This window comes from Trachemys scripta, chromosome 21 (genome assembly GCF_013100865.1).
Source record: "Trachemys scripta elegans isolate TJP31775 chromosome 21, CAS_Tse_1.0, whole genome shotgun sequence".
NCBI classification, from domain to species: Eukaryota; Metazoa; Chordata; order Testudines; family Emydidae; genus Trachemys; species Trachemys scripta.
This window is the reverse complement of record NC_048318.1, coordinates 2,456,312-2,468,221: the sequence shown is the minus strand read 5'-3', so window position 1 is coordinate 2,468,221 and position 11,910 is coordinate 2,456,312. Positions and strand designations below refer to the sequence as shown.

The following is an 11,910-nucleotide window of genomic DNA, read 5'->3' as shown; positions in this document are numbered from 1 at the left end:
TGAGTTCTCTGTAACCCCACCCGTCGATTTATCCCATTGGGCCTTCTCCCTAAAGGCTTACGCCATACCCTCCTGATTCGGCGCCTTATCCGCGCGCTAGATGCGCGGGGAGGCGGGGCATTTGGAGGCCCCTCCCCCTTCTGACAACTCCGGAAAGATGGCGGTGTTGGGGAGCGTCGGGCTGCGTCTCTGGGGCCCTGCGCCCGCCCTGAGTCAGAGCCTCCGGGCTTTCTCCACCACCCCCGGGGCAGCCGCCGCGGCGAGCGCGGAGCAACTGGCGGAGAAGCTGAGGGCCCAAAAGCGTGAGGAACAGAAACCGGAGGCGAGTGTTCCCGGCATGCGCTGCGGTGTGCTGGGGACTACAGCCCCCGGCATGCGCTGCGGTGTGCTGGGGACTACAGCCCCCGGCATGCACTGCGGCGTCTTAGGGTGCTAATCTCTGACTACAGCTCCCGGCCGGCTGTGCGGCTATCGCGGACTACAGCTCCCGGTAGGCTCCGCGAGGCTCTTGGCCTGCCCACTGGGCGAGTTGTGCCGTTAGTCCATAGCGATCCCCTGGTGCCGTTCGGGGCCCGGGACCCCGCTGTGACTCAGCGGGGGGGGGGGGGGGGGAGAGTGCAGGGAAGCTGTGGCGCTAAGGCAGCTAGTCCCACCTGTCCGGGCTGGCGCTGCGCTGCGCCCCGGAAGCCGGATCCTAGGCGGCTCCGCACGCTGCCCCTGCCCTGAACACTGACTCCGGCCAATGGCGGGGGGGGGGCAGTGACTGCAGGCGAGAGCAGCGCGTGCACGGAGCCTCTCCTGCACTCCAAACACCTTATCCCCGGGGGCCAGCACCCCCAGCCGGAGCCCCTACCCCCTCTTGCACCCCAACTCCCCGCCCCAGCCCGGAGCCCCCTCCCACACCCTCCATAGGTGCTGCAACTAGGGATGTGGGAGGTGCTGCAGCACCCCCTGGCTTGAAGCGGTTTCCATTCTATACAGGGTTTGACAGTTTTGGTCAATGGTCTCAGCACCCCTAGTATAAAAATTGTTCTAGCACCCCTGCCTGAACCCCTCATTTCTGGCCCCACCCTGGAGCCTGCACCCCCAGTTAGAGCCCTCACCCCATCCTGCACCCCAGTCCCCTGCCCCAGCCCAGTGAAAGTGAGTGAGGGTGGGGGAGAGCGAGCCACCGAGGGAGGGGGAATGTAGTGGGTGGGGGTGGGGTGTTGGGGAAGGGGGGGGGCTAGGGTGTTTGGTTTTGTGCAACTTAGAAAGTTGGCAACTCTACCCTCGAGGGGTTAATAGTTCTGTAGCACGCTGTGCTGGAGGCTTTCAGAGTGTGCTCAAGCTAGTCGTATAAAGATGTGTGGCTGTAACGCCTCCCGGAGCCAGTGGGAATTGTGGGTATTCAGCGCCTCTCAGTCAGGGTTGCCAGGTGTCTGGTTTTCAACTGAAACACTTGGTTGAAAAAGGACCCTGACTGCTCCGGTCAGGTCGCTTAAAAGTCCAGTTGGCTGCAATGGGGCTAAGGCAGGCTTCCAGCCTGACTCCACGTGGCTCCCAGTAAGCAGCGGCGGTTCCTAGGCACAGGGGTGACCAGCGGTGCTCCATTTGCTGCCCCTGCCCTCAGGTGCCTCCCTGAGCACTGGCTCCGTAGCTCCCATTGGCTCGGAAGCCACAACAGGTACAAATCCGGGGCACCGCAACCAATGGGGGCTGCGGAGCCGGCGCTCGGGGTGGCGCTTGCCGATGGGGGCAGCATGCACAGCCCCCAGCTGCTTTTCTGCCTAGGAGCTGGACATGCTGCGGCTTCCTCCATCCCTGGGAAATGCCCGGGCAGTGCTGGTGTGGCTACTAAGGGGCCACCTGAGGTCAGGTCCCCCTAGGCTCCCATGAACCACACCAACCAGAGCCTGCGCCCCAAACCCCCTCCTGCACCCAAACTCCCTTCCGGAACCTGCACCTCAACCCCTTTGGCCCCAAACCCCTCATGCCCAGCCCCACCCTAAAGTCTGCACCCCTAGCCTGTACCCCCTCCCACAGTCCTGCCCCAGCCCAGAGCTAGTAAAGACAGAACAGGGATATAAAGGGAGAGTAACAACAAAACGGAAGGGGAGGGAAACCCCATATTGGCAGAGGATAAGCTTGCCAGCAGGGCAGTACATTTTAAGAAAGTATTTATTGTATGTTTAGCCGTTTTTTTTTTTTGTTTGTTTTGTTTGTTTTTTAAATGTGATTTAGTAGTTTGGAAATTATGAGAGCCAACATGTGAGCAGCCGGTGCTCCAAGCACCAACAGCTTGCAAACCTTTGTGTTAAAAGAAAATGCTTCTTAATTATTATTTGTATTTAACATGCAAGCATAATGCTGCCATCTTGAATCTGGTGCAATGTGACACAAGAAATGCCAGTTCCCTTTGAGTGCACAGGGAACTGGAGAGCTTCAAAAGCTGTTTTCCTTGTCTGCACGCTCAGGGCTTGTCCACATGCAGTGGGGCTTCTCCCGTTGACGTAGTTAATCCACCTTTGTGAGAGACGGTAGCTCTGTTGACAAAAGAAGCTCTCCCATCGCCACGGCACTGTCTGCACCTGGGCTAGGTTGGTTTAACTACATCGCTCAAGGAGTGTGGATTTTTCACACCCTGAGCAACATAATTATACAGATGTAAGTTTGTAGTGTTGACCTGGCTTCAGTCAGACAGGCATTGCGTAGTCTAGACAGTAAAGGTGTGGGGTTACAGGATGTTCTAACTAAAACATTCTAAAACTCTAGTGTAGACAAGGCAGTGTAGACTTTAAGGTGCACTAAATGGGTCAAGTTAAAGCCTCGGGGTTAGCCTAGCTTTGTATGAGTTAAAGTTTACACTCCCTGTCTGCATTGGACCCCTAGAATGTGTTAGGGAACGCTTTCTAACAAAGCACCTTTAGATCCTGGTTCGGACAAAGCCCCAATGTGAACTCGGCTCTCATTCTGAGGGGTTTGTTCTCCCAGCTCAGAAAGCCTTGCATGGCTCAGAGGCCAGCATGGGGTCCATCTGACCCTTCGCATTACCTAACGTATTCGAATTAATCAGTGCCCTTCTTCAGAAGCAGCGAGTACCATTTTTACAGTCCTTTGTCTGCTCATACACTTACTTTGAAATCTTGGCCTTACTTCCTTGGATGCTGTCAGCCGGGGTCAAATGTCAGCCTGACATCAGAGCTCTAGGCCTGCATCCAGTGGGTGATGAAACCTACATAAAGTGGCGAGGCACTGAGAGCGCACTGGAGTTGAAACATTTGGGGATAAATCTTGCCCAGTCGGGTGAGATTCCAGTGGGATGGCTGCTGTGATAGGACCATTGGGCAGTGTCTGCAGCCCTGTCACTGTAGTAACTGTGCCTCTCACAGTTTTGAGATTCCTCAAAACACCATTGTGAGGGGAGGAGATGCCGTGGCAGAGCCATTCCGTGAACTGCCCAGTGTCTCACAGGAAGTTTGCGGCAGAGTCAGGAATTGCACGCTGGTCTCCTAAATCCCCGTTACTTAACCTGAGACCATCCTTGCTCCACTTATAGCATTTTCTTTCTTCACAGGAGCCTAAAAACCCAGTATTGAGGCGGGTCCGAGAACTGTCCCAGCTCAGCAAGCAGCTGCAGCGGGTTCACCCCAACGTGCTGGCCAAGGCACTGAAGCGTAGGATCCTCTACCAGAATGAGGAGCTTGTGGTGATTGACAAACCCTACGGCCTCCCTGTGCACGGTGAGAGAGGGCCAAGGGAGGCCGCTCTGTGCTGGGCAGTGCGTAGGCTAATGCTAGGAGTGTGTGTCAGCCAATTCTAGTTACTGGGAGAGCAGCTTCACCAACCCCTGAAGGTGCCTTCTCTTGGTGTCTGGGCTCATGTTATAGTAAACAATTTCAGCTCCAAAGGCATCTAAATGCCACTCGGATCTCTGCCGCCACGCCAACACGCTCATCGCTGTATAGATCTGAATTGAGCCTGGGTCATGCTGTGCTCATGAATGGAGACCTGAAGTGGAGCTGTATCCCAGACAGCCTCCTGCAGGAGCTGCATAGGGGGATGGGGTGAAGTGAGCCCGGTATTCTGTCTCTAACTTCCCTGATTAGCCTGGGGATTTTCTTCCTACATCTGGTCCCAAGGAGAGAGCAGCATGTATCTTCTTAGGGTCACATCTCACTTTGAGGAAAGGAGAATGTTTCACCCACAATGCTGATTGTTAGACAGTTCAGCCTCTCCCAGCAGGCTGTGCTATGGGGAATGATGCAGGAGACCTGGCATTAGAGAGCGCTCGGCTGCTCCAACCTCTCCTAGCAGGAGGTGCACTTATATAGGCAATACAGCAAATGGAAAAGTTGAAGTTCGTTGTTTTGTTGTGGTAGTGCCTGAAGGACCCTAATCAGGACCATGGTACGAGGTTCTGTACCCACAGATAGGCACAATCCCTGCCCCGAAGAACTTACTGTCTAATTTGGAATGTGCTTGTGAAACTCTTCTGCTGGTGGGTGGAGGAGCCAGTCAGTGAGTGAACTTGCCTGGCATTGCTCTGCTACAAGTGGGCACCTGGAGTAAATCCAGGGTTCCTCTGGAACTCTGAGTGCCTGGCCCCAAGGGTTAAAGTTCTGAAGGTTCCCAGTGGTGCCTGGCAGAGTGAGAACTGGGGGCATCTGCCAGGGAATATGTGCAGGCTCACAAGTGTCTGTGGCGACTGAGTCTCCAAAAAAACATTTTGGACTATCAAGCTCTTTCCATGGGGCCCTGATAGAGCCTGTCCTTGCTGGCTCTGTACTCAGGGGAAACAGCTTCTGAGGGGAGTTCCCTTGGGTCACTAATCTGGTTCTTTGGTCTTGTTTCTCTTCCAATCACCCAGGTGGCCCTGGGATCCAGAATTGCATCACCGATGTGCTGCCAATTTTGGCCAAGATGCTGGATGGCATGAAAGCTGAACCCCTGCACCTGTGTCACCGGCTGGACAAGGAGACGACGGGCGTGATGGTGCTAGCATGGGACAAGGACACAGCACATCGGATCCAGTGTCTCTTCAAAACGCGACAGGTGGAGAAGAAATACTGGTACGAGAGGTTTGCTGGGAGCAGGAGCACAGGCTCTTATGTGGTTTGGAGCTAGGTGTAGAGGAGCATCTGTCCTCTTAAAGGTGAACTGGAGACAACATGGGGGTGGAATTCATGCCAATGGTGGTTCTGCAGCGCAGTGCATTTGTCCACTGAGAGCAAGCTGGATGCTTGCCAGCTCCTTCATGTACGCCACAAACAGCCCTCACAGCGCAGCTCACTACCCCCTTGGGCTGTGTTTGAACCTGGGACCTAGAGGGGAAAAGGCCCCTTGTTAATCACATGCTTATATGCTCTCACCTGGGAGTGATAGAAGTGCCATCTGCTCTGGATTGGTTGTGCCATGCTTGGGAATCGGATGATGAGCAATTAGTTGTTAGGCCCGATAGCCTAATGCTGCTTGCTGTGCTCCAGCCCGGAGAGTGACCTTCCATCTCCTGCTCCCCAGAGCTAGGTGGGTCTTGTCTCCTCTCCCCTCCTGTGCACAGTAAGGAGAAGGGTTGAGTAAGATGCCCTTCCCACTCGATACAGTCTGGGGCTCAGAGCCTGGGAAAAGGCAATGGGGGGACTCCTCAGGGCTCCGCATCTGGTGCTCAGACCTCCATGTGTCATTGCTGGCACCCCCAAGCCTTGTTAGCTCTTTCTGGGGACTTGGAGCTAGCTGCACTTCACAGCTTTTTGGAAGGGCTGATCATGTTTGTCACATTGAAGAGCCTCCCATTGCAGGGGCAAAACCTCTGCAGTATTGCTAATGGAATAAAGGAGACTGACCTCTCCCTGCCCTGTAGAGAGCTGACTGCTGTGTGCAGAGAGCTGGGGTGGGGCCCTGTTGATCTGTGTGTTCTCTTCCCAGGACAATCAGCGTGGGGCTCCCAGTCCCCTCGGAGGGGCTGGTGGATATTCCCATTGTGGAGAAGCAAGTGCAGAGCCAGCAGTCGCACTATAAGGTGAGTGAGCTGCCTCCCAGCCAGGCCCCGGTACTGCCAGCCAGGGCTTAGCACTGTGAATCTCTAGCCAGGCCGTCCGCACTGTTACCCTGCCCTCACAGCGCTCAAGGTGTATTTCTTGTGACCCTCTCTTCCTTGTGCGGGCTTCCCTGTGCTTCAGATGACGCTGGCACCGAACTACCGCGTGTCTCCCGAGAATGGGAAGATGGTGAAAGTGCGCCGGAACCGAGATGCCCACAGTGCTGTGACCCGGTACCGCGTTCTGGCTAGCTCTCCCTCTTGTTCCCTCCTGGAGCTCCAGCCAATCACAGGTAAGGCTCGTTTGGACCCCAGTTTGTTAGGATATGCTTGCGACCAGAGCTCCGATGTGCTTCCTGTGCTGCCTCTGTAGGGGTCCCTATAGTGACAGCAGGTGCCCGAGCCTGATGGGAAATGGTTCAGGCTGAGCCTGTGGGTCTCTGGGAGTTCAGGACTTTGCATTCGAGTCTGGCTTTTGGATAAGATTGCAATTCAGCCAATCAGGAGCATTCCTAGTGCCGTGGGGACCAAGTAGTTGCTTCAGCAGTCAGTCGGAGTGCTTGTTTGCATCCAGGCCTCTCTGGCTGCTGGGGCTAACGACAGGCTGCAATCTCCAGTCCATGCCCACTCTTCCTTCGGCAGTCAGTCTGGGCGAGCAGCAGGCACCCGCTCAGGCAGGTGGCACCAGGCTGTGTTCTAACGCCTGGTTCTTCTCTCTCCTGTTGCGTGCTCAGGAGTGAAGCACCAGCTCCGGGTCCACCTGGCCTATGGATTGGGGTGTCCAATCCTCGGGGACCACAAATACGCACATTGGAACAAGTTGGCACCCCAGGTAAGAGGTGATATGGCAAGGGAAGGGAGTGGGAGCTGCTGGCTCTCAGAAGGGGAACAGTGGCAGAGTTATGGGGCCTGTGTCCCCACTGCACCCCACGCCCTGGGGAAGGCTCCACTTCCTGGTGTGAGGCCTGTTGCTAACCTTTCCCTGGGAGCACTTCCTTCCACATCCAGGAAGGAAGTTTGGTGGGATCTTCAGCACCCTTTTGGGCAGGTGAGGCCTGTTCTTCTCAGAGCCTCAGACCCAGAGGAGAATCCAGGAACCAGGCCCCAAGACTGTGCTGGGGCTTCTCCCTGCCCCTGAGATGATGGGTTCCCCTCCCACAACAAGCCAGATCCTGGGGCATCACCTCCACCACCACAAAGATCCCAAGCACCTCTCCCCAGGGATGAGATGGGGAAATGTGCAGTAGGCAAGTCCCATCATCTCTAGGGGAGGAGGGGATGGTCACCTTTGCAACATCCAGCTCCTGGGGCATCTCTCTTCGGGAGCTTGGGGGTGTCACCATGAAGATCCCAAGGCATCTCTTCCCAGGGCAAGAAGAGGTGGAGGGGATGTTATGCTGCAGGCGGGTCCGGTGGCCTCTCTGCACCAGCCAGATCCTGCAGCACCTCACCCTAGGTGAGATGGGAGGGAGCGATCTTCCCCCTAAAGCAGATCCCAGGTCCTGTTTCCTCTCGGATAGTGTCTGGTCAGTGTCTGGTTCTTAAGCCCAGTGCTCTTTGACTGAATCAGGGGTAACCCCAAAGGCGCCTGTGATGCTCCCTCCCCCAGGCAGGTACCTGGTACACTGTGATGGTGTCTGGCAGCATCTGGCTGTGGGTGTTTCTAATGCTCCTGCAGCTTGCTGTACCCTCAGAAGCCTTGTTCTCTTGGCCGTCCCTGGCAGTAGGGGCTGCCTTGTGTTTGCAGGTGGTGTGCTGGTTTTGGGCACCGGCTCTCACCCATCTCGCACGCGTGCTCTCTCTCTCTCTCTCTCTCCTTGGAGCAGAAGCTTCCCGAGAATGCTCTGATGAGACTGGGGTTGGAACAGGCCAAAGTGCGTCACCTCCCCCTCCACCTGCACGCCCACCAGCTCACTCTGCCCACGGGGACCAGCGGGGACAAGCAGCTGCACCTGGTCTGCAGGCCGCCCCACTTCTTCACAAACGCTTTAAAGCGGCTGAAGCTGGAGATTCCAGAGTCGCTAGAGAAGTGAGAGGAGAGCGGAGCTGTCTGTCTCCGCAGCCGCCATCGCTCCGATGACGTCTGACTCTGGTCCTAGCCGCTGTGCAGTGCTGTCTACCTCACGGGGGAATGGGATGATGAGTTCAGTGGTCTCAGCCGCTCCAGGAAAACCTCAGCCGTTGGGGACAAAGTCTGTCCATTGACCTGCTTGACTGATCTTGGGCCGTTCAGCTGCGTGAGGGAGGTTCTGACTCAGATCCAAGGTCTGGTTCTGTGCAGAACCAGGACTGGATTCAGTGAAGAGCCAGCAGGTTCAGCCCGCTGAGGTTTGGCAGAGGCAGAGCAGGGGCAGAGCAGGGCCTTGCCTGGAATCCAAACCCAAACCGTGAACGTCTCTAAACAATAAATGGGCTGATCTCATTCTATGCGGTAACACTCTGTTAGGGGTTGTGTAATCTGGGAGAAAGCCATGGGGCTTCCCCCCCACTGAGATGTCAGCTGCCACCGGCAAGAGGCACCAGAATGACCCATTTCGCTGTGCACTGTGCTGCAAACCCCTGCTCGGGGGGTGACTGACTGCTGGGCTCAGCTTCCCCTCTAAGGCCCTGGGCTGGAGGTATTGATGGGCTGGGTCTGTGACCCAGGGAGGTGAGGGAAGTGCAAGGCTGGAATCCTGCCTCACAAACGAGGTGGGTTTCCCCAAGCTCAGTGTGTGTTGAAGGGATCCTGCAGGACCAGGGGTGCACTCGGTGACCCTGGTGTTCGAGGGGTGGGGAAGGGGGCAACTGTGCCCTCCCTCTGTGGCCCCGGCTGGAGATGCACACTGCTGGGGTCGGGGAAGTCCCCAGATTTTGGAGCTAATCTCTGATTTCATGAGAGGTGGAGTCACAAGTCTCGCAGCCTCTCCTTTAATTCCATCGGGGGCTGCATTCTGGTGCTAGCCCTGTTCACACTCTGTACTGCTGGCAACATGGCCAGGGTGCATGGAGTGGGGCAGCACAGCCCTTCCCTGCGGGCAGGAGCTCTGTGACTTGCTCAGTCTGAGCTGCCGTTCTGGTGGGAATGTGTATTAAGACAGCTGGCCATGGGGCAGGTCCCTGGGATCCGAGCTCTTCACCGCCACAGGCGTTTGTAACATTCATTTGTAAACCACACAGTGTAAATACAGCAGTGGCTTTGCCTTGGCCAAGAGACTGTACAGAATGCATGCAGTTTTGTGCTGGAGCCTTCCCTCCCTCCTGCCCAGAGCACCCCTGGCAACGTAACTTGCCTTCCTGCTGGGATTCCCTCCGCTCTGCAGCTTGCCTCCAGCCCTGTAGAAGCAGGTTTTCCCTAGCGGCCCGGCAGGAACGCTGGGTGCTGTGCTGTGAGATCCACTTCTTCGATCGCACAACAGCAGGTTCAGTCTGAGGCAAACTGTCAAATGCTAGATCAACATGAAACCCCCTCAGCTGAGCTCAGCAAGGGGCAGGGGATGGTGATTCTTGCCAGCCAGCCCTGTCGTCTGTGTGTCACAACACTTCTAGTGCTTGCTCTCCGTAGAAAGGGGTTAACACTCCTGTGGCGTGTGTTATACAGCCAGACTATGATCTCTGACTTAGAATCAGTTAATCCTCCCCTCCAGCCCAGAGCCCCGACCCTGGCTACAGCACAGGCCCTGGCCCATTGTATGACAGAGACAGTTGAGCCCATGTAAAGTGACCATTGCCAGGTCTGAGATGTCAGTGTGCAGGCCAGATGGGAGCGTTCGTTAGCTCATGCTGGCCTACGGCTTTCCTCTGTAGAGGTGTTTGAGTAGGGGCATGGCTTCCTCACTAGAGGGCTCTTACCTCTACAGTTTATCCTGCCCCCAGCCCCCCCCACACACTCCTTTGATCCAGTGGGGCACAGGTTTGCTGACTGTGATGACATAGGGCAAAGCCCCAGGTCCTTGTTGAGGGGTGGCTGGGAGGGGAGAGGTTAACTGGTGGTATACTAGGGTTTGAAGGGTGGGGAGAGGTTGTGTTAAATGTTGGATTGTCCATGTGGCTGGAATCTTAAGGGGCTCTCCAGGTGTGTCCCATTTGGCTCACGGCTGGAGGGAGAGCACTTCACTCCCCCCTCCCCCACCCCACCCCGGCTCCATTCTTGCACTTGGCCATGGCCGTAGAGTGAGACACGCTGATGTGCAGTAAGTAAATCAAAGTCGGGTCTAAACTTCTGTCCAGAGGGGCTTTAACGTGGTCCAGCCCCTGCTAATTCAGTGGGGACCCCTGGCAAAGAGATGATGGACAGACAGCTGCATAACAAGGGGAAGTCTCTTGGGACTCATCCAGGCTCGACCCCCCCCCCCTCTTCCAGGGTTGGTCTGGCCTGAAAGGTGGTATGGACCCATCAGCAGAGCCAGGAGAAGCCCTGGCCCGGGGTCTGGATGGGGAGGGGTGAGGATGGCTGGGCAAGAAGACGCTGCAGCCAAAGCAAGGGGCTAGAATGGCCAAGCAACCAGAGCAGGGCTAGCTTTAGGCCAATTCCTGTGAATCGGGCCTCACGCCCTAAAGAGAATCGGTTGAATCGGCCTAAAGCTGGCCCTGTCCAGGCCCTTTAAATAGCCCCCAGAGCCCTGGGGTAGGGCTGCGGGGCTCTGGGGGCTATTTAAAGGGCCAGGGCTCCAGCTGCCTCTGCCACCCCGTCCTTTAAATAGCCACCGGAGCCCCACCACTTCCCCAGGGCTCCTGCGGCTATTTAAAGGGCCGGGCGGTAGAAGCAGGGGAGCCCCGGGCCCTTTAAACAGTGCCCGAGCCCCAGGCTGCTGCTGCTACCCCCTGTCCTGCCCGCACCAGCCCTGCCCGCAGCCAGCCCCTGTCTCCAGCCCGCCCTTGCTGCACCCCCTGCCCTACCTCCAGCCCCTGTCTCCAGGAGGGAGGAGGAGGGGGCACTTACTGTACAGGGTGGGCTGGGGCCTGGCTCTGAGCCCCTCAGCCAGTGGTGAGTAGGGGCCAGTTTGCACCGGTTCGCATGAACCGGTTGTTTAAATTTTAAAGCGGTTTTACAACCGTTTGTTAAGCCCCTTCCCTGCGAGAAGGGGGCGCTGCTCCTCGGACCTCTGACCCTGGGGCTCCCGCTGCTGCTTGGTGGGTCCCCAGCTGCTCTGCTGGGCCTGGACTGCGTCCTGCTGCTCGAGCTGCTCCAAGGCGCTCTCCCCGTGAGTACCCACCACCCTGCCTGCAGCTAGACCCTACCTCCAGTCAGCCCCTACCCTGCCTCCAGCCAGCCCCATGTCCACTGGTGCCCTGCAGTTCCCAGGGCAGTAACCCTGCACACCTGCTTCAATGAGGGGGGGCAGGGAGCAGCTGGGACCCACACAGGTGCACACCCTAGGATGACCAGACAGCAAGTGTGAAAAATCGGGACAGGGTGGGGGGTAATAGAAGCCTATATAGGAAAAAGACCCCAAAATTGGGACTGTTCCTATAACATTGGGACATCTGGTCACCCTAGCACACCCCCAGGGAGTGGTGGGGACCCACACCTGTGAAACGGAGCTCATTTCTAGTTCAGGCCCATCTTTTTAAAAAAGAACTTTAGGTAGGGTTAACATATATCCGCATACATTATGCAATGTACGTAATATATAATTTTGTTATTATTTATATAGTTATGGAAAGTAAATAATACATGGAAGAAATGAAAGGGGGTTTTTTACGTAGTTTTTTTTTTTTTTTAGTCATCCCTGCCGGGGCCCCGCCGAAAATGTTCGAATTGGGCCCCACACTTCCTAAAGCCGGCCCTGAACCAGAGAGGCCTTATAAGTGAGCCCAGGGGCACAAGCACGGGAGCCTTTTACACTCAAGTGCCTCTGACAAGCCTGCATGGGGGGGGCTCAGCAAGGTTTGGCCATGGGGTAGGGGCAAAC

General features: G+C 56.4%; 1 protein-coding gene across 1 annotated transcript; it reads left to right on the top strand.

The window, feature by feature from the left end:
* The first annotated feature begins 119 nt into the window (after nucleotides 1–119).
* Nucleotides 120–8,441, top strand: RPUSD4 (RNA pseudouridine synthase D4). The gene is made up of 7 exons (XM_034754756.1): nucleotides 120–322; nucleotides 3,557–3,722; nucleotides 4,850–5,051; nucleotides 5,905–5,998; nucleotides 6,159–6,309; nucleotides 6,751–6,848; nucleotides 7,843–8,441. The coding sequence occupies exons 1-7, from the start codon at nucleotides 158–160 to the stop codon at nucleotides 8,047–8,049; spliced, it is 1,083 nt and encodes a 360-aa protein (XP_034610647.1). The 5' UTR covers nucleotides 120–157; the 3' UTR covers nucleotides 8,050–8,441.
* The last annotated feature ends 3,469 nt before the right edge of the window (nucleotides 8,442–11,910 follow it).